General features: G+C 36.5%; 1 protein-coding gene across 3 annotated transcripts in view; it reads left to right on the top strand.

The window, feature by feature from the left end:
- The window catches only part of LOC127431763 (collagen alpha-1(XV) chain-like), a 132,659-nt gene that overhangs the window by 66,288 nt on the left and 43,411 nt on the right, over positions 1-22,960 (top strand). For 2 of the 3 annotated variants that reach the window (XM_051682295.1, XM_051682294.1), the window contains exons 6-27: positions 1,355-1,481; positions 2,128-2,165; positions 2,275-2,457; positions 3,647-3,673; positions 7,272-7,334; positions 7,470-7,547; positions 7,924-7,986; positions 9,554-9,694; positions 10,334-10,414; positions 14,919-14,972; positions 15,128-15,163; positions 15,419-15,535; positions 15,633-15,698; positions 16,121-16,156; positions 16,952-16,993; positions 17,972-18,034; positions 18,184-18,219; positions 18,319-18,402; positions 18,533-18,598; positions 21,264-21,326; positions 22,233-22,319; positions 22,653-22,688. In XM_051682295.1, coding sequence (XP_051538255.1) covers positions 1,355-1,481; positions 2,128-2,165; positions 2,275-2,457; positions 3,647-3,673; positions 7,272-7,334; positions 7,470-7,547; positions 7,924-7,986; positions 9,554-9,694; positions 10,334-10,414; positions 14,919-14,972; positions 15,128-15,163; positions 15,419-15,535; positions 15,633-15,698; positions 16,121-16,156; positions 16,952-16,993; positions 17,972-18,034; positions 18,184-18,219; positions 18,319-18,402; positions 18,533-18,598; positions 21,264-21,326; positions 22,233-22,319; positions 22,653-22,688 — 1,587 coding nt within the window. The remainder of the gene's footprint in view (positions 1-1,354; positions 1,482-2,127; positions 2,166-2,274; positions 2,458-3,646; positions 3,674-7,271; positions 7,335-7,469; positions 7,548-7,923; positions 7,987-9,553; positions 9,695-10,333; positions 10,415-14,918; positions 14,973-15,127; positions 15,164-15,418; positions 15,536-15,632; positions 15,699-16,120; positions 16,157-16,951; positions 16,994-17,971; positions 18,035-18,183; positions 18,220-18,318; positions 18,403-18,532; positions 18,599-21,263; positions 21,327-22,232; positions 22,320-22,652; positions 22,689-22,960) is intronic. The other variant, XM_051682296.1, reaches the window with a different exon arrangement.

The raw sequence follows: 22,960 nt of genomic DNA on the forward strand, positions 1-22,960 counted from the left end.
ACCTGTAAATATGAATAGGTTGAAACCTGGCCCACCACATGACATTCTGCATAGACACACACATATGAGTACACACACACACACACACACACACACACAGCTTTCTTTAGGATTATTGTGCACCTGTTCACACCACAGTAACAGCACAAATGCTGTGAGCTCTCTTACAGAGTTTTGCAGTGATTGTTTCTGCTGTGTGGTCCACTGAAGTTCATGCAGGTCATGTAGCTTGCTGATGTCATCCACTATCAGAGCTAGCATGGTGTCTTGTACTCTTGAGTTTACTTTGGGGCCAAAATGATCTTGCAGGAATCCAGCTACCAAGCCAGCAGCTTATTATGTGGGATGTGCAGGCTTAGTGTGTGTGTGTCTGCTCCAGAGTACCTAAAATAATTTCTGCAGAGCTACGTTCCCACCAGAAACCTCGGTCGGCTAATGAGCGGTGTCTTGTTCTACCAACACAAATAGGCATCAAAACACTTTCCCGGACTCTCAGTTTCACAGCACCTCGTAGGTGGAATAACCTTCCTAGCTCCATCCATGAAGCAGACTCACATTCTGTCTTAAAAAAAACGGCTAAAAACACATCTTTTCCATGAGCACTTAACCATGCACTCATAAAAAATAATAATAATTAAATGCAATATATATATATATATATTCTTGCTGCACTTTATTCTGATGCTAGTGAAACTTTGTAATGCAGCACTTTTCGTACTGCTGTGTCCTTAAGATGAATCACTTATGATGTATTATTCCTCTTTTGTCAGTCGCTTTGGATAAAAGCGTCTGCCAAATGAATAAATGTAAATTTGTGTGTGTGGATTATTAACACTAAACACACAGAAATCCATACACAAATTGCTGGGTTTGTAGTAAAGCCAAATAATTAGCAGATTAACATGTCCAGACCACCCATACTGCTCACAATTTAGCTCTGACATTGCCAGCCTTGTCCAGCAGGGGGAAACAGATTTCAATTTACACACACATGCAAATGGTGACTGATGCTTGTTCATTTACAGTGTGAAGAGGATTCTGGCTAGGCCACTTGGTGAATAATGAATAGAAGAAATCACAACACTTAACATGCCAGTTGCAAGAAAGGATGTCCCGCCTTTCAATTTAAAAAAAGGCAACCGCCTTATTATCTTGTTCTCTTATTATAAATTTCTTTTTCATTATTTTTATTATTATTTTGCACTCTATTTTTATTTTTTATTTTATTTATTTATTTATTTATTTATTTATTTTTTTAACTGGTACAGGCTTATTTTGTTATTGTCAGACTTGACCTAAAATAATTTATTTCATATTATTGGTTGGACCTACATGTTTCATGTTTTATGTTCAGCCAGAGGATATTGAGACAACCCCAGTGAGAGCGCCCCCTACTGAAACTCCACTACTCGAGGTTGAAACAGATGACGAAGACTTGGAGGAAGGCTCTGGGGAGGACATAATGATCAAAGAGGAAAAAGGTGAAAGTCTTTTCTATATACTGTATATATATAGCTTATTACTGGAAAAGCTACACTATTGTGAAAATACACTATTGTGAATTATGAAAATAGTTTTTATTTCAAGCAGCACTTTAATAACTTGTACCCATGGATTTCTCCTTTTTAAACCATCTCTTTTTTATTCACAGCAGGCTTGACTTTTATTTCACCTGTCATTTGAACAGTAATGCGGATAATGTTTTTTCAGCCTAAAGTGTACTTTACAGGCATACATAGAGGCTACAGATATTTTTATCTGTTTATGCAATGTCTGCATTTCTTTTATATGTTACCACAAAATCACAACTTTATTTATCACATTTTATTTAGAGTAGGACAGAAATAGAAGCATTAAGGAGTGTTCTCATATACAGCGATTAAATGGTCGACTGCAGTATCCAACTGTATCAGGCACTTCACTCCCACTGGTAGTTACATCTCTGCTCAACTTTATCATATCACCAATGGTCACTGTCGCTCATGTCGCTAGAAATCACCAGCTCTCATTGACAGTAAAAGACTTCTGGATGTATTGACACTGCAAGTAATTGTATGTGTGAATGCCCCTTTACTCCTTTTCTGATTGTCTAGTGATACTTGTTTTTGATTTTCTGTCACACTGCAGAACCAATCAGATCAGAGGGAGCCACTCAAGACAGAAATGTGAGTGACAGTCCATGTTTCTAGATATTCTTTAGTCTTCCCATCTGTTATATTAAAATACACTTTCTCTTGTCATAATTGTTTTTGACCATGATGTTGGTGGTTTCAGGTCATTACCATGCAGAAGGGAGAAAAAGGAGACAGAGGTTTACCAGGCCCGCCAGGACCCCCCGGAGCCCCAGGTCCCACCATTCCATCTGGCCCATCTAGGGAGGGTTCTTCTGGGACAGGAGAGCCAGGGCCCAGGGGCCCACAGGGGCCAACAGGACCACCGGGGGCACCAGGGAAAGATGTCCGTATTTAATTTCTAAACTTTAGACAGTAATTGCTGATAATTTTAGGAAAATGTAATTGATTTTCTAGCTTATTGCTCTGTATGTCACTGGCATGCATTAAAGACATTGTTGACTGTAAAACACTCAAGTCATGGACCTATTATGACAACTCAAATAGCAAATAAGATCATATTGTGGTTGGCTGGATCTGTCTGTGGTTAATTCACATCATTTTTGAGTCTCAGTTGCATTGTGAAGCCACACTATACCCAATTAGTTCAGTTCCTCGCTGCACGGTTAAAAGATTTGTTTATGCAATAACTTAAATTCCCCAACACTGTGTTTGATAAGTAAAATTTTACAGAGTGCAAGCAAGACAATAAAGTATATTTTATAAATTGTTTCGCTTGTATGACATGATATGACATGATGTTAAAATAATTTTCAGGGTTCAATGCAAGTTAAACTCAATCGACAGCATTTGTAGCATAATGTTGCTTTCCACAAAAAAATATTTCAAAAAAATTGTGGTTGCAGTGAGGCACTTACACTGAAAGTGAATGGGGCCAATTCGTAAATGTTAAAATACTCACTGTTTCAAAAGTATAGCTACAAAACGTAAACAATATGCGTGTTAACATGATTTTAGTGTGATAAAATCACTTACTAACCATATCTGTGTAAAGTTATATCCAATATTACTACTATGTTGTCATGATGATAACACAGATAGGGTTAGGAAGCGATTTTATTACATTAAATTATGCTTACACATATAATGTTTACATCTTTTGGCTATAGTTTTGAAACAGTGTGTATTTTAAGTTACTGGCCCCATTTACTTACATTGTAAGTGCTTTTCTGTAACCACAATCTTTAGGGAAAAAAATAAAAACATTTGTCATTTGTTTGCATGAAAATATCTTTTGCAAGCATCAATCATAAATGGATAATTTTGTCATGACAAAGAGTACACAAGTTTTACAGTATGTGAAATAACATTGTTAACTTATCTATCACAGAAATATACTTCTTAAATATCACTCCACTCTCTCTTACATGCCATAATTTGGTATTTATTCCCCATTGATTTCATTTGTTCCCCCTTGTGCTAATTGAATTGTACATGAATAACATGTCACAAATGCATTTTCAGTCTTGTTTATGAGAATAATTTTTTATTATTATTATTTATTTCTTTTTCAGGGTGTTCCAGGGAAAGATGGAGCCTCTGTAAGTATCTTGTAGTTCTTCACTTCTTTTATGCAGCCTATTAAATCAGTAGTCTTTGTATAGGATAATGGAGAAATCAAGCAGGATAGTAAAATATTTAAAAAGTTATATTTAAGGAAAATTGGGGCTAGTTGTCACACATATTTTACTTCAGTGAATATTTCTCAAGGTTTATTTAAGAAAGTTAAAGTCTGTATAGGCACATTTCTTCATATCTCAAAGTCTTGGTCACAAATAAGCTAATGCACATTTGCGATTTTATGGCCAAGGAAAAAAGATACAGTTCATTTAACAAACGCTGACCTTTTGGGACAACATGCCACTTTGGGGAAGATTTTAGAGGAATACTTTTTAGGGAGATTTGAGAGGAATAATTTTTTATTTTATTTATTTATTTTTCAAATATGAAATACTATCTGAAGTAAAAGAGCTATCTTTTACAAAATATCTTATTAAAGTGGTCATGTTAATCTTTCTTTTTTTTTTTTTTTACTTTATTAGTTTTTTTAGGTTAACTTATAATATTAGAAAAGGTTTTTGCACAAACAATAGTCATAATAAATAATGAAATGACCTTTTGCCTCTCTTGCCTTCTGTCTAAAACACACAGTTTTCTGTGCTGTCCCCTTTAAGACGTCAGTATATAGAACATGCCCGTTATGATTGGCTAACATCTATGAAGCACAAAAACTGAACAAAGTCGGCATATTGTTGCTCTTTAAGACTTATATTATTAGGCTTTCAAGATTTGGTGATACAACAATGCTATATAAAGATGTGAAGAGTAAAAATAATCCAGACTAACACAAACTGGGAATGTGAAGGGTTAATAAATCTGTATCCAGCTGAGCTATATTGGATGGATGACACAGGTGTTCACGCATCCCGTGTAATGGGAAATACGGGATGTTCGCCAGTCAACCAGGGGACGGGATTGCCCAACACGCTCTCACGGCAAAATCATCAGGATTCATACAACTTTTCTAAATGTTGGCTAATTCATATGATATTGTGCGACTGCACGCGTTTGAATTCCCATGACTTTCACTGCAGCCAGTGATGTTGCTGGACATTGCTTCCATCTAATACGCCACAATTACTTGCTTCTGTCACACACAATAGCTTCCTATCATGTTTACACACTCTACTGATTGGTTAAGTTTAGATAAGGGATTTGGGTAAGGGCACAATATTAATAAGTATGTCCTTAACGCCTTGTGCGCGGAACTCGTGCTTCCGCATTAGACATCTGGGAATTTGCACGTTATGAAGTCGTACGAGTTTATGCAAACAACATCGTGCGAGACCATACGAAATAGCCAACTCGTAAATTATGTACGACTTTTCATGAGATCAGACTGGATTGCCCTAGACTGTTTCGCTGCTTAAATATGGGAACATCTGCATCCCGATATGTTTTTTTAAGCCAAAATACAGGACTTCCTGGCTAATATGATACAGATAAGACATCATTGTCTTTCATTGCACTCCGTGCAATGCTTTCTTCATATATAATAAAATAATAAAATCTCAAATCAATATTTCTTAAGCAATTATGTATTTTTTGGTAAGTAACCATGTAATAAGCACGATCAGCTCTGCATTGGAGTCCTGATCATGGTTTATTTTACGATAAAAAAAACATTTGACTATGCAATTCCTTACATACTCAGATGTATAGAATCAGTCAGAATCAGTAGTATTAAATTTGTCACTCACCAGCATAACTGTCGTGTCCAATATAGTTGGCACTGCTCCATCTTTCAATTTAAGTTACTTTGCAAAGTTAGAGAAATGTGCCGAACAAAACATATAATCCCACATTGACACGATCAGGAACTTTGTTAAAATAATTTTCAGCCACACTTTCCTAACATTTTAATCCTTTGGAAGGCTATATAGTGATGTTGAATTTCTACAGCCAGGAACTATGTCATGATCAAATGAGTCGGCCGGTGAAATAGAGTCCCCAGGGGTAACCGTAGTAATGCCTGATCAAAAACCTATCGTGTTATTGCAGCGGCTTTGAAACTATGTGTATTATGTAAAGCACTATACATAAGAACATAACTTGACTGGCTTCACATAAATAATGAACATGTTTATTTTAAAAAACAATTATGCATTAAAGACATATTTTTTGGAAAGTTTGTTCTATCTAAATGTTCTTAAATGTACTCAAAACTGCTCAGGACACAATTATTTTTCCATCATAATTGCTGGTGTGCATATATGATTTTAAGTGTGTAAATATGTGAAATATTTAGTAATATTGTGGTTCAGTAATTCTGTGGCACATAGCTTGCCAAATGTAAGCTAACTGAAAAACAAACAGGACAAGAAATGTTTAACTACACAATCTATAGCTGTAGAAATATACTATTATGTGTAACATATGATTTAAAAATTATTAAATGTAGTATTAACAAAGTTATATACATACATCATAAAAGGATGTTGTAGGATTTCTACTCAGGCAGTGAATATAGTACTCATTAAAAGTTTTATGACCTGAACAGTTATTACAAAAATATAATGATATTGTATTTTTAGTTTAGAAGACAGAACTCACAAAAATGTCCTAATATAATATTATAGGATTAGGTTTTAAATGAGGTGTTTGAAATTGTCATAGAAAAACACTGCACGAAAAAACGCACTTTTATGCAATTGAACTTCTGATTCAAAATGTTTGAGTAACTGAAATAGCCCTTTTGAAAACTTCCCCCATGGATAAGTTTTATTAATTTTTTTTTTTTTTTTTTTTTTTACTGAACTCTGGGGAAGTTAAATCAAACTGCATGGCAAAAAAAATAAAAAATAATAAAAAAAACAATATATATAGACATATACAGTACATACAATATGTAAGCTGCTGACCTCAAAAACAGATATGGAAATGTGCAAGAAGTGTACATATTATGTCCCATGAGCATGTCCAAACCAAACTTAAAACCAGCAACAGACCAGACTTAAAATCAACACTGAGCCCTCTACGCACCACCCTATCGTTTTATACCAAATTGCAGCTTTTACGATTTTATACTCTTTTTTTGCATACTATAGACAGTAGTATATTTTAATGCTGCAATGGCTTACTCACGGCTTGCCCGTCCAAACCCACTCCCTCTGGACAGTTCCCCCACATGTGCACAGCAGAGCCAGTCTATAGACCGCATAGAAGAGAAAATACATGGAGATATTTTTGTAACACGAATTGATGCTGTATGCAGCCTCATTATTTGTGAGGCATGGCCGGCAAATTGGGGAGCAGGCTGTTAGCAAGCAGAGAAAGACCGCAGTGCTGTGTGAGCCTTTCATCTGCCTCTGTGTTTGAGTGGGAAATGAGAGCACCTGTTGGCGCACCTGTACGCCTGATTAAACCACCATCCAGGGGTTGTGACCGCGCTTTTCTTCTTTTAGATCTGAGAGTGCACGGCGCACATATGGGGTTCATGTGTGTGTGTGTGTGAGGGTGAGAGAGGGAGTGTGTATAGCAGTACTTCGGGTGAAAACCTAGTGTTTTCCTTTGGAACAATCTAGCATGAATGATCTTGAACGTTTGTGTTGTCCTTTTCTTTCTCTTTGTCACATACAGGGAGAGGTTGGACCTCAGGGATTTCCGGGCCTTCCTGGCGATCTAGGTCCCAAAGGAGACAAGGTGTGACACTTGGGCACAATATTTGTCTATTACATGTTTTGCTTCTAGAAACATATATTGGGTCATACCTAAGAAAGCCTTTTGCACAATCACAGTAATCTATCTACTGTCTTCTCACTTGTCTTTGTTATATAGGGCGATCCTGGGGTGGGCCTCCCAGGGCCACCTGGACCACCCGGACCACCAGGGCGTCTTGGGACGTTTAAGTATCCAGTATGTATTCCATCCAAAATCCGATAAAAACAACATCAATAATAAAAATACATATATTATGTAAAGTACGTAATTGCTGTGTCATTGGTGGCATCAAACAGATTTTCACTCAGTTTTTAGTTGCCCGGGCATAATAACATTGGGTAACCAATGGCATGAGTTAGGGCCGAACTATCTGTTTGGTCCACCAATGGAAAAAGGGGGGAGTGTTTGAAATCTGTTTGAAAACATTAATAGATTTGTAATTCTGTTTCTTGCCACTAGTGGCGCAGAAATTATACACTTTACCTTTAAGGTAAATCTATTTTTGTGTCACATTAAAAAATTCCAGAATGTTAGTTTAAGATGAACTCACTGTGCTTTTTTTCATATGCAGGATAGCATTGATGGCTCAGGTTCAAGCTTTGTGGACTTTGACAGTGACACAGAGGTGATAAGGGTGAGTTATAGTCTCTCAAAATGAAGTTGCCTTTACTGATGCTACTCCCTGTGTTGAAAATACCAAAAGATCAAATGAATTCCATGCTGAATATATGGTCATAAATCAACATTAAAACACAAACAAATGACTTAACACCGAACAAAATATTGTCAAGTACAATGAGATATGGGTTTCCCTTTCTGAGAGAATTTATTCAATACACTCTTTATTTTTATATAAAGAGGTCATAACCTATGATATTATAAAAAAAAAAATTAAAAAAAAATTGTTTACTGTATTATCATTATTTATATATTTATTTCAGAACAGTTGACAAAAAGATGACAACAATGCCTATTAGGTGTTCAGAAACTTGTCTATCACCCTTGCTAGTTCGAAATATGTGCCCAAGCCTCCATTACTATTTCTAAAACTACACTTTAGAACTAGTAACAACAGCTTGGGCTGTTTGTAACAAGTTATTGGATAAAAAAGGAAGTGTGTGTATGAGAGAGAGAGAGAGAGACAGAGAGAGAAAGAGAGAGAGAGAGAGAGACTGAGGATGTGATTACCTGCATCTGTTGCAGTGATGAACAGTAATGCTTCAGCTGTTAGTTTAACTCTATTCCTCAGCTGTAGCTCTATTCCTTAGCTTTGATCGTGGAATGATGCTGCCAAACGTGCTATCGGAATTATCCTATGAGTATTACACTCACTTTCAAGTGTTTTGTTGTCGGAGAGAAAACATGTAGCACACCAATTTCATTCTTGTATATTTCTTGGGAACTCTTATTTTGACACTGACACAGAAAGTCTCATCTCCGCCATGTTGAAATTTGACATCTTCTCCCAACTCAGAAACCTGTATCAGGTAGGCGCCCTGAGTGTGTTTGATTACTCCATCTGTCGCAGCTCTCAGCTGTGATCGGCTGTAATGCAGAAGCTGTTAGTTTAACTCTATTTCTCAGCTATAGTGTAGCAATAATCCAAGCGACAATTCCGGATGACTTCAAAGAATCTTGCACACTGACTGAGGCATTTTGTCAATGTCAGCTCAACTTGCTCATAGCACACACAACAGACGGTCTTTTGTCACCACCTGCTGGCTCAAATCTTTACTGTCACAAGGATGAATGAAAATGTACACATCTATCTGCTTTTAGACATTTGCACTGCTGTTACACATTAGTTTGGAATGCCACGAACACAAGTGGAATGATACAAACAGTAAAGCGTCCCAGTGCTGATGGTGTGAGTTATCAGCACTCTTGGAACGCCTCTCATCTAATCAGATTCGAGGACTGGAACTCATTGTTGTATAATAAGGGATGCAACATCTCAAAATATATTAGACCCCACAGCAAACTAGCTTGTGTATAAGCGCAGCAAAGTACTGTTTCTCGTTTCACATGTAAAAAACTGTTTACATAGGTCTTAAAGGCACAACAGCAAAAAGTGGCCCTTTTTATTCTAAGAGTATTTTGATTTTGATTGGAAAGGGTGAAAAACCTTGGCTATCAAACACATTTAATGTTATGACCCCATGACAAAGAATTTGGTACTGAGATTATTCTATGTCCACCAGGGTCCCCCAGGGCCACCTGGGCCACCAGGGCAGCCAGGCCCTCCTGGGCCTTCTGTGGAAGTTCAGCCGGGGCCAATCGGTCCACCAGGAGTTCCCGGAAAAGATGGGAAAGATGGGGAGATGGGTAAACCTGGAATTCCGGTGAGTAAGGTCTTTGCATTGTACTGCATCTAAGATAAGACTTATTTTAAGTAAAGTAAAAGGAATAGTTCACCCATAAATTAAAATTCTGTCGTGATTTACTCACCCTTATGCCTCACTGGCCAAACTATATGACTTTTTTCAATGGTGAAAAGCCATATGATATCAGACCAAAATCTAAGACGTTATTCACAGAAAATCTTGGAAAGGGTTGTCAAATTGGTCTGACACACCTTGACGTGTCATATTCAAATATACACAGACATGGATGACATTTTGGATTGTAACAGAACTGCTGTAGTATGGAGAAAAAAATACAGCATATAGGTGTGCAATGCATGAGAGTGAGTAAATAATGTTATCTCCTAACTCTAAGTAAACTCTAAGCCCCTTTTTTTTTACAAATATATATATATATATAGAAAACATAACATCGAAGTTAGACGTAATAAAGTTATGACAAATTCACACTGTTTCACGTTAATCCATTCCGTACTGCAGGCACACTTCCCACTCCGAAGGAAAGGAATACATTATTGATTACATAACTTGTTTCAGAGAGTATCCAACAGACTTGAGTAACTGGATAAAGCTGATGGTTTTGTGCTGCAAGGCCAACACTTCCACCCTGTGTTTCAGGTTGTTGAGGACTGGTATAGTGGGTCTGAATTTGAGTTTGGGTCTGGATTTGAGCTGGGCTCAAGGCTGGACCCAGCCGAGGTAGAGCTCCTGGTCCCAGATGGTAAACTGAAACCATGGGCCAAAAAGGCAGTTGTTTCCTCCCATCATGTTCCAGACACACATAAATCTTAACACTCACCCAAACGCTTCTGCTTTCACCACACTCAACCTTCTAAACAGTCATGTCAAAATGAATGAGTGTTTGTGTGAGGGAGTGTTATGTGAAACTGTGTTTTCTTGTAGAAAAACTAATCTTGGCTGTGAAATGGGCATTTGTGAAATAGTACAAAAATGTATGTGCTATAGTTTATATCAAAGCTATTCAATACAATCTAATTCATCAAACAGTCAGTAATCAAACAGTAAGAGTTCATTGGGGGTCCCCTTGCAACTCTAATGCATTAATAATATTACTGTGGGTAAAGATGACGGTTTTGCGGTAAGAGAGAGAAAGAAATCTGCAGAAAATAATCCTGGTAGCCATGAAAGAATGGGACTGTCTACACTATTTGAACTGAATAGTTACATCAGACACACGTACTACTCACCAAGAATCCCTATGGGAATCCCTACCAAAAATTCACGAATAATTTGAAGATTATCCATTCTGACAGTGTCACTCAGTCGCCATATGGAAGTTCCTTCAAAAAACAGCGTGAAGCACACTCGGGATGTTTAGAATTTTTTTAGTTTTCTAGTTTGGATGAAACACCAGGAGACTCCCCCAAGTTAAATTTTTTTGGCCTTATGGGGGGTCCCTAACTCCTATGGGGGTCTGGGACCCCATCAGCCCCCTCTCAATTCAAACACTGCATAAAGTTTTGGAAAAAGTGTATGCGTAAATCTGATATGTTTAACAACAGTATATTTCAAGGTTGTTGTTTTTTTTATTTTTTTATTTTTATCCCCTTGTCTCCCAATTTGGAATGCCCAATTCCCACTACTTAGTAGGTCCTCGTGGCAGCACGGTTACTCACCTCAATCCGGGTGGCTGAGGACAAGTCTCAGTTGCCTCCGCTTCTAAGACCATCAATCCACGCATCTTATCACATGGCTCGTTGTGCATAACACCACAGAGACTCACAGTATGTGGAGGGTCATGCTACTCTCCGCGATCCACGCACAACTTACCATGTGCCCCACTGAGAGCGAGAACCACTAATTGTGACCACGAGGAGGTTACCCCATGTGACTCTACCCTCCCTAGCAACCGGGCCAATTTGGTTGCTTAGGAGACCTGGCTGGAGTCACTCAGCACACCCTGGATTCGATCTCACAACTCCAGGGGTGGTAGTCAGCATCAATACTTGCTGAGCTACCCAGGCCCCCTCAAAGTTGTTATACAGTAGTTTTGCATTTTCACATTTGTTGTTCAGATTGACTTTTCATTTCAGTGTAATATTAGTTTTAGCAATAGTGTTGTTACAGTTACATTTTTATTTCATGGACCCATTCCTGTTTCGTTTATAAATATTTTAGTTTTAGTTGTACAAATTATAGTTAAAGAACCTGTTGAGAAACCAACAAATTGTTTAAAATTTGGAACGTTTAAAAGTAAGAGGAAACCGTTACTTCACAGTTGCGTGCTTCTCAACAATCATCAAATTAACATTTGCATCCATGATGTGACAAGCTCTATTAGCCTACTATTAAAATGACAAATATTTTTTGTTTTTTAATTATTTTATTTCAGTTATTTAAAAAAAAAAAAATTTAATAATTTTTTTATTTAATTGTGACAATTATTTAAGCTTTAGAAAATTTTCTTAAATCAATAGTTTTCGTCTTACAGTAGTTGATGCAGTATGCAGTAGTAACCCTATATGGTCTCATGCATATTTATGTTGGGACCATAAAATATTATTAATTATGAATTAATAATCTTAATCTCTATTTGAAAAATACTGTTGATGCAACTCTGACATAGATCTATGATGCATCTCGACAACATAGATTCAAATCCAAGAAGCCTTTTAATGTCTAAATACATTTGTAAATGGTTAATGCTGTTTTTTTTCCCCTCATGGACATACAAAGCCGTTTATCTCCAGGAATACACACTCTCATTTTTTATTTCATCTGAAACGTGACACTGTAAACCCTCAGAGTGTGTGGTCTGCTCGCCAGACCTGTGTACTGTTAGACCTCCTCTTGTGTGGATATACACAAATGCTGGCTGATTGCGAGCAGAGATGTTTGAAACTCCATCATGTTTTGATTGAGTCTCTGTGTCACGGTGACATCCTAATATAGATAAGACTTCTTGTTTGGTGAGCAAGTATGCTTCAAGGTTCAAATTTGTCAAGCAGCGCTCGTTTCATTTAAGTAAAATAGAATGAAGTAGAATAGTGTTTGACAGACTCTGCATGCTATGGAATTTATTTTCTTAATTGCAGACTCAGTAACCTACTCCTCAAAACGTCAAGCGTGTGAAACCAAAAGCATGATGTTTGCACATTTCCATTCCATAAACCTTGAAAATGTAATGCTAAATATTCTTAACAGAACCATCTCAGATAAGTCTATGTTTAAATTCATTCTCTTAATTGCAGAGACAATGTTGAGGCATTTGTAGGTTGACTTTCTGAATAGTATAAACACTGTGGCTACTGTATGTGGTGCTTTTAATACATTGCTCTATTTATTGAATGGTCAGAGATTACATTGTTTGGCTCAGCTAATAGTGTGAGTTTGGGGCCGGACAACTTGTTTGACAGACTGGGCAAGATAGTAGTGCTTGGGAAACCAGTTTGGAAATAATAATGATTTTTCCAATTCAATTTGATTCCTCTAGTGTCACAGAAATTATACACTTCATAGAATTTTTTTTTTAAAGTTGAAAAGTGAAAAGATCCTAGTCATGCAATACAGTTTGTCAACAAATGTGGAGTTGTGGGTAACAGTAAGATACAGCTACATCAGATATAGTTATGTAAGATTTCTATTGCAAATCATCTTTTCTCACTGACTCCACAGCTAAGGTCATTTGAATAACATTACATACATATAATGGAAACCATGCCAATTTTGAGAAGGTGTAATTTTAAAAAACATTGATTTGAGTGAAATCAGACAATTGAATTCATTAAGTTATATGCCATCATTGATTCTGTTAGACTGTGATTGAAAACCACAGCACTTTTTACCACAAATAATGCTTATTTTGATTTCTTTATTAAAATCTTTTGGCATAGCAATTCTCACTCAGATTACAGAACTATTTTAAGGGTTATTACAGTTCTCTAAAAAATCACATTATATAGCTATCCAGACATCCACATTAAATAATTGTTCCCAAAAGTTTTGTCTTGTGTGAAAATTAAAGCTAGTGTAGACTTTCCCAAGCCAATCTGATACAATGTTAATCCAATAAATCTTTTGACAATTAAAGGGATAGTTCACCCAAAAATGAAAATTATCTCACTGTTTACTCACCCTCATGGCATCCCGGATGTGTGTGTCTGTCTTTCTTATGCAGAACACAATCTAAGATTTTTAGAAGAATATCTCAACTCGTAGGTCCATACAATGCAAGTGAATGGTGACTAAAACTTTGTAGCTCCAAAAAACATATAAAGGCAGCATAAAAGATATCTATACAACTCCAGTGGTTAAATTCATATCTTCAGAAGCGATATGATAAGTGTGGATGAGAAACATATCAATATGTAAATACTTTTTTACTGTAAATTCTAATCCCTTCCCAGTAGGTGGCGATATACATGAAGAATGCCAATTGCCAAAAACAAAAGAAGAAGAATGTGGAAGTGAAAGAGGAAGTAGAGATTTATAGTAAACAGGACTTAAATATTGGTCTGTTTCTCACCCACACCTATCATATTGCTTCTGAAGATATGGATTTAACCACTGAAGTCATATGGATTACTTTTATACTGCCTTTATGTGCTTTCTGGACCTTCAAAGTTCTGTTCACTATTCACTTGCATTATATGGACCTACAGAGCTGAGATGTTTTTCTTTAAATCTTTGTGTTCTGCTGAAGAAAGAAAGTGATACGGGTGAGTAAATAGTGAGATACATTTCATTTTTAGGTGAACTATCCCTTTAAAGCTGTTAATTAACCACAAACCAGCCTATGGTGGAGAATGGTCTGTTAATACTGGGTGAAGTTGAGGGAGTTTTGGTTTTAATGTTTTCATATACTGTACACTAAACATTCACTTGCAGCTAAGCTTGTATGGTGGAACACGAACAATGCTGTTTGATGGGGGGAAACTGCCTTTTGAAATGTGCCAAAACATCATCTAACTACCCATTCCCTGCTTAAACAAATTCACAGCTTCACTTTCCCTTATTGACATGAGAAATCTGATGCTCCAGCATTCAGATGACAGCTTTCCTGAAAGGTTGCTTAACAAAAATGCTAATACCTGAGTGAAGAAATAAAGATTAAATAAGGGAAGTGTGAAAAAAACCCACATACTTCAGATAACACCATGTCTTGTTTTAATAATAGGTTACTATTTCTTAACATTTATTTAAGTTGCAAGAGGTTCTCATGTAGTGATTTTTATTGTTTTAGGGTGCGGATGGGCGAGGCGGTGAACCAGGCAAAGATGGAGAAAAAGGGCAAAAAGTAAGATATTCATATAATGAAGGCTGATTTTTGATTACCCATTTTATGTGCCACTTTAGAAGGTAACATATTATACAGTATCTGTATATTCTCACTTATGAATTTATCATCCTTCATATGGTTTTGAAATAACAGTCTTGTGGTTTCTTTGACAGGGTGAACAAGGGTTACCTGGACTCATTGGAACAAAGGTAATTTAATTTGGATTATCTTGGTGTTTCAGATTACTTATGAGTGATTTGCTTATAGGTATGCAACACCTTGGAGGAAGTTGCTTTATTTGTCTAAAATTGCGAACTCAGTGAACTCAATGAATTTACTTTGGACATTGCATGAATTTCATTCAAGTTTCAAGTTTGTAATTTGAGGTTTATTCCAAGTTCAAGACGTGCCTGAATTGTACTTGGCCATGCATAACTTTGAGACTGATGTTGTTCTTTTTTTAGGGTGATCCAGGTCAGCCAGGGGTCCCAGGACAGCCAGGACCTGAAGGTCCCAAGGGGCAACCAGGTCTGCCAGGGCCTCCCGGACCACCAGGAAAAGGCTTCAGCTTTGACATGATGGTGCATTTCACAGGCCTTCAGATTTGATATATTTTGGCATATTTTGGTTTAAAATAAGTAATGTAAATAAATGTGTCTTCTATGTGTTTTTCTGTAGGAATCTGAAGGGTCAGGTCTGGATGGAAGCAGTGGCTTCAGGCCTATACTGCCCAGAGGACCACCTGTAAGTGCACTCAGATTTACTCAGACTTTTCTGCTTATTATAGACAGTTGTTGATTTGTAAAACAATTTCGAGTGCTATGGTGGGGTCAAACATTCTTTGTTAGGGGGGATCACGCAAAGATCACCGACGGCCTTGTTATTGGTATTGTTTTCATTTCATACATTTTATTGCCATACAGTTCTTAATTAATCGTGACAACTTTTACATCATTAGTGAGGTGCACTCCAGCTTTGATCTAAAGGGGATGGTAAGGGGGGATGGTGGTTTTACAGAGGGGATGGTTTTTGCCATTTCTTTCAACAAGGAGGATGGTATCCCCATGCATCCCCCCTCAACTCGAGCCTTGGTTATGGATGAACTGCAGTTTGCCACTTGTTACACTCTACATTCAAATAATAAGCATGCATTTTCTCATTTTTAGGGTCTTCCTGGTCTCCCAGGCCCACCAGGACCACAGGTAGACTCACATACCTATAGAGTCCTGTACATAATCTGGTTTACATGATCTTTTTGTATAGTAACAATCTTATTATTACATCTGCGATTTGACATTACCTGTCACTGCAAACTTTTTTGTTGCATTATTGAAGTGCAAATGTTATTATTAGGGTTCCTATACCTGGGAATCAAAATGTATACAGAGTACATGTGTGATTACAGTGATCTGATAATGTATATAGTCATATAATCTTCATTAGTGTTCATTTTACTCAGAAGAGGTAGAAAACTTTGGGGCTTTTATGTTCTCAACATTTATGTTTGCAATGTAATACCAGCTTACTACTTCAGTGTACAGTCTATTACTGAATATTGTGCAATATACTCTGTATACTGCCTACTATGTTTAGAAATATTGTGAAACAGTATGCATTATGCAGTAATTAACATTTCAAAAAATAGCATGCGACATTTTTGTCACATGATCTCATTACATTGCATGTGAGGAGTGTCCAATCATCTTTGAAATAAAAATGGCTTTGACAAAGTCAAAAAAGAGATGTTAAAAATTGCAGCTGCATTTACTTCTGCAATATATACAGTATTCCATGCAGTGTACTCTGTTGTATACTGTTCATTTTGGCAAATGCATACAGAAAATTTGCATAGTTAGCACAGTATATTATACTGTGTATTGTACATACTATATACAGCAGCAATAGTTAAAGTAGTATGTTAGTATGCTGTTCCAGACATAGCCTTTATTTCCTCATCTCAATACTACATTTAAATGAACCCACATTTATATTTTTAGGGGAAAGATGGCGCCAACGGCCCTCCGGGTATTTCAGTGAAGGTCTGTACTCCTCGCACACAATCACATACAAAAAACATCAATACATACACACACACATCTACAAATGTTTCCATTCCTGCTTTCCCAAGAAAGCATGCTTTTCCCACCCACGTGTTCCCTATTAGCCTCACATTTTCAAATCTTCAACACAACTGCAAGAGTCAGTGGAATGCTTCATAGACTTGAAACTCTAGTTTTTAGTGTAATTCATAGTGAAAACACATTTATGTAGATGCAGTTAATTCTGATGGCTTTATATTTAGACTCAAAGTAGACTTTAATTACTTTGATTAAGGCTTTAGGTGTTTTAAAACCAATTACGTACATAACAGTTTAAGTTAAAGTTAGGAAGTTAGTTGTTTAACAGTCAAATAAGATAGCACTTCTTTCTGCCACACAGACATTCATTATTGAAGGTGATGTATTATTAAAGTATCCAAGATTAAAATGCAGAGACAACTGTAAGAAAGCCATTCGTAGGATAATTTCCCCAAAAATGAAACAATCAAAACATTGTTATTTTTGTTTGAGTAACCTGTCCAGCCCGACACAGCAACATTGCTTCAACCAAATGACATGAGTTTGATGCAGGGCTATCTGTTTGTCCAACCATTGAAAGACAGGGGGAGTGTTTGGGGAAACCTGTTTGAAAAAAATCATTAGTTAGTCATTAGTCATTCTATTTAGTGATGCTAGTAGCACAGAAACGACACAGTTCACCTTCAAGTTCAAGATGTTAAAGTAACATTGCATGAGGCGTATCACTTAAGAAATTCCTCCTGTTATCTAAATGAAACATATTATCCATAAATCACATAATTAATAAGTCACACTTTCAAAGGAGGGGATCCAAATATTTTTAATTATTTTTGGTACCTACCTTGGCCACATAGTCCTTCACATAGTCCAACTTTATCTAGTTTTATAATGATTTATTTAAAGTTTTTCTTCTTAATCATTTTTCCTGCACTCCTCTAGGGCGAACCAGGTTCGAAAGGTGCTGATGGACAACCTGGGTTACCTGGATTGCCAGGACAACAAGTAAATACAATGCAAAATACACAGTTTCACACAATCAAGTCATTTTTTTCTCCATCAACAATTACCTTTTCAGTTAGCAAAATCAGATTGAATTATTTGTTGTTGTTTTTTTAACAGTAACTATCTGTCTTCTGATTATTATTTTTCAGGGAGGGAAGGGAGAGAAAGGTGACATGGGTCAGAAGGTTTGTATCCAGAAGGACACCACCTATTTCTAATGTGTATCTTTCAGATATGAGCGGTCCACTTTGATGCTTATAGTTTATGTGTTTTGTGTGTTTCAGGGAGAGAGGGGCCTGGATGGAATTAGTCTCCCTGGGCCCCCAGGGCCTCCTGGACCCCCAGGACCAGTCATCAATCTACATGATGTGAGTCCATTAATGTCCTGCTTTTTTTTTTTTTTTTTAAATGTCACATTGAATTCATTATGATGCTCATTATCTGGATCCTGATGACGATGCATTTGTGGTGAATTCTGAACTCTTTTTCTACCCTCAGCTAATGCTCAATGACACAGAAGGACTTTTTAACCTCTCAGGGATTTTTGAACCACAAGGTCCTTTGGTAAGAACTCTTGGTGTATGTCTTCTATGTTTTTGGTCACCAGGATAGAGATACACATACACTGCCAGTCAAATTTGGACATACTTGAATGTATGTTTCTTATGATCTTAAAACATTTTGATCTATAAAGACTTGCTGTTAACCCTTTAAGCTCTGAATGTGTTTTAAGGATTTCCTGTTTCAGTGGCATTCCAAAAATTAAAGGCTTATAAAGAAATTTAAAAAACACGGAGGGTCAAGTGTTTGATATCATTGTAAAGAAAACGTTTCTAATGATATAGATTATGGTAAATTCCAAGACTCTCAGCCTAAGAAACTGTTGAAAAATCACAAACAAACTTAAGCCAAAAAGTAACTTTTTTTCTGATTTTTCTGATTTGACATTATATATCTCAGGGTATAAATAAGGTAGCTCCAAAAAACTGCTTTTGTTTGGTTCCCAATCATGTCACCTATACGTGAGTATTTTGTGCTGATATGACAAAGCAATCAAAAGTTATAGAATTACAAAAACAATTTATCATATTGGTCAAAAACTTTTCCAAACAAATAAAACATAATAATTGTACATAAGAACTAATTACATATGCAAACACAACAATGACTAAAAGTATGCTCTCTCTCAAAATCATGCAGGTATGAGTAACAAGATCTCATTCAGTTCCGTTCTGTGTCATTTGAGCCATCATTGAGTCTGTGTCATGTACATGGCGCCATCCAGTGGTGGCCATATGTAATTAGAGTGAACGATCTTCTCTGCCCATATTTGGATGACTTCCAGCTCTGGTTGCAGCAATCTAAATCCTAATATGATTAGTTTAGCATTCCATGACACTGGACAACATACTACATCATTTCCGATAAAGTCATCTGATCCAGGAAAGCTAACGTCTTTTTAGCCAGATAGCACTATATGTGCTGTGTGCACATTGTGCTTTGTGTGAATTATCTAATTACGTCTGATTACGTTGCCTGTGGGCTCGTTTTAAAGATTATCACCTCTTCTAAGTAATGGTATGTGATATTTTATGTTCTATTTATTTTCGTGAAAACGCGGCAAATAAACAACACCTGTTTACATGTAATATGTATGTCAAAGCATATACGTAGCTATTACTCAGGTATATTTTGCCGTGGGGAAAAAATAGACTGGTTGTATTCTACTCTTTGAGTGCTTTCCAGCTACATATGACACATGGCTATTTGATCAGTTTGATGTTTTTACAGATTGCAATAATATGTACAAAACGGAACACTTCTGATTTGTCTGCAAATTTCAAAGCACTTGTTCATTTTTGGTCGTAACGCCTACATGCATTGTAAAGTAGAGCTTCTAAGCTTTCAAACGATACCTATTTTGATAACATTTATTTTTCTAACGACCGGCGGACCCATCCGAGCTTAAAGGATTAAATGATTGAAATTGGATGAATTGGACTGAATAGTGAAGAAAATCAGCCATCAAGTAGCCAGCAAACATGGGAACTTAAAAAGCATCCCAGGTGTGTACACCTCATGCTGTTTGTTGAGAGAAGCCCAGATTGTGCAGAGCTGTAATCTTGACAAACGGTGGCAACTTTGATGAAACTAAAATATAAGATAGTTTTGATTTGTTTAACATTCTTAGTTACTACATAATTCTCATACTGTATGTCATATTTGTATTGAATAACTTTAATGACTGCACAATTTATTCGAAAATGTGGAAAATAGTAAAAAATAAAGTTTTTGACTGATAGCGTATATCACAATATGCTACTACTACAGTGTAATTCTTCCACTGTCTATTATTTGATATGCCGTTGTAAATACATTTTAGGTCTTGAAACATAAACGTCAACTAGTGCTTGTGTTTGTAACACTTCAGTGACTTTAAGGCCACTGTATTTCAACCATTATTTTTCATTAGCTTCTCTCACAGTTTTCATTTCCCAAACGTCTACTTTAATCCTACTCCAAAAACTTAAACACTCAAGAAAGTCGAGTGTAGTGATTACATTACAATAGCTCATCTGCAAAACAACAAAGTCGCTTCATTAAAGTCACAGGAATTTAAACACACTGCAGTTTAATTGCATTGTTTACAACAAAATTCTGTTTTGAGTTGCCTTGAAATTGTGTTTTAAATTGACACGTAAAGTGAAGCAAACAGAGCTGTATTGCATGTAAAAAGTTAGGCCTGCTTTTCTTTAAATGCTTTTCAAAGGAGATTTCCCTGGGTCAAAAACTATTTGAGATAATAACCCAAACATGGTTTCACAAGCACCAAAGTTGTTTTAGTGAAATATTTAAATAGAACAATTTCTGTAATTTAATAGCAATTTAAGCATCTGAAATTAAACCTATATTTTCAGTTAATCAGCATGGTTGAAAGCTTTGGTTTTTGGATCTTGAATATTGTGCTGTGGTTTTACTATGCATTGATATTTTTTTGGTTCTTGCTAAGGCAAACATTACTACTATTTCTGATATGGTATTTAGGGGTATTTGAAAGAAACTCTAGCCCTATAAATGTAACTTTGGCAATGTAATGTGTCCCACAAAGTTTTTGGTACAAATATGAATAATACCTCAAATTTTGCAGCTTATGGAGAACAATACTTACATTATCAGCTAATAGCTCCTGTGATAAAATCAACACTAATGATTTTTTTTATTTCTTTAGGGGCCAAGAGGTCCAAAGGGTGATCCTGGAGCCCCAGGGATCCAGGGGCCTCCAGGTTTAAAGGTAAATTAGCTGGAAATGAGTTGATAAAACAGGTGTGGATGAGTATACGTGTTTGCTGCAGAGAAAAGTGGCCATGAATGTTCAAAGTGGTGTTATTTATTGGCATGCTATCAAGAATGTAGAAGTTTGAGGTTTACCACATGTAAACCCCTTGACATACTTGTTATCAGACCACACGTACAGTGCAGGCACTCAAACATCTTACAGGATAATTGTTTCCATTTAAAGCAAAACATATCATGTTTCAAACTTTGAATATCTGATCATTTTAGGAGAATGAAATACTACACTTAAAGCAAGCAGATTAGACTCTTCAAATGGCCTGATATTGATCTGTTGATGTGTCATAATCCTAATCTCTAAATGATCACATAATCTCACTCTGGAAATGAGAGATTATAATCACTGAGTTTTGTGTGAAACGAAACACCAGACGTGAGATTAAAGAGCAGCTTCATAATGAATCGCTGGGGAACATAAATGCTGATCTGAAAAACGTTGAGTTAATGATTACCAGACAGAATCTCTGTGCGCGCGCACACACACACACACACACACACACACACACACACACACACACACACACACACACACACACACTACTATATGCAACAAACTCACACGCTCAACCTACAAGTAACTATACAAAGCTAGCCTTTTTTAAAAAGGCCAGAGTGCCACATGAGGTTTGTGTTAACCTGTGTGTGGATGTGTATGTGTGTTTGTGAGAGGGACTTGGTGCTTTCAAATGATGCTGAGGTTTGCGTGTGTATCATATTTTGTATATAGACTTTGCACATTACCATAAGAAGTACTTGCCATTCATGAATAGGGATGTGAGTGTGTTTTTAATTTAAATTTGTATCTTGTGTTTACTTGTGTGTGTGTTTGTATATGTGTGCAAAGGGTCAGAAAGGAGATCCAGGGTTGACCTTTACAGATGGAGTGCTGATGTCTGGAATTACTGGGCCACAGGGACCAAAAGGACTAAAGGTCATTGGCAACTTTTTATACCCTTAATTAATGCTTTTAACCACTGAATTACAATCAGTGTAGTTCACCCTAGCCTGAATTCTTAATCTTGATTTGAATTTGAGACATTGAATTTGAGACAGACTGGTAAAGTAATCATTTGTCATGGTTATAAAGCAAGGACGTAACCAAATATTTAAGACTGGAAGGACTAAATGTAAAAGTTTACAAATTAATTACATTAAAAACCCATATCAATCAACCACTACTCTGAATATAGGGGGTATATCCCCATCAATGTCTATTGTGGTTCCTGCCTTGTTATAGAGTATTCATCGTTTTATTGTTTCTCAGGGAGAACATGGCGTTCCTGGACCAACTGGAGAGAAGGTAAGGGCTTCTCTCCATTCTGACACATACTGATTAATTTATTTATGAATCCGCCATCAATATGGAGTTCTAAATATAAATTCTGAAGGATCATGTTCATTTAATCCCACTAGTTATAGCTAATGACACTTCAATAGCATCAGGTAAAATTGCTTCCATTTCAAAGAAGTAACAATAACAACATAAAAGTACGGAAGCCCTGAACCAGAAATGATTAGGTGATTTTTTTTTTAGGTGTCTTAGTTATCCTGAGCCTATGTCCTTCAAAAAAA

The sequence above is a fragment of the Myxocyprinus asiaticus genome, chromosome 41 (assembly GCF_019703515.2).
Source record: "Myxocyprinus asiaticus isolate MX2 ecotype Aquarium Trade chromosome 41, UBuf_Myxa_2, whole genome shotgun sequence".
Taxonomy (NCBI): Eukaryota; Metazoa; Chordata; class Actinopteri; order Cypriniformes; family Catostomidae; genus Myxocyprinus; species Myxocyprinus asiaticus.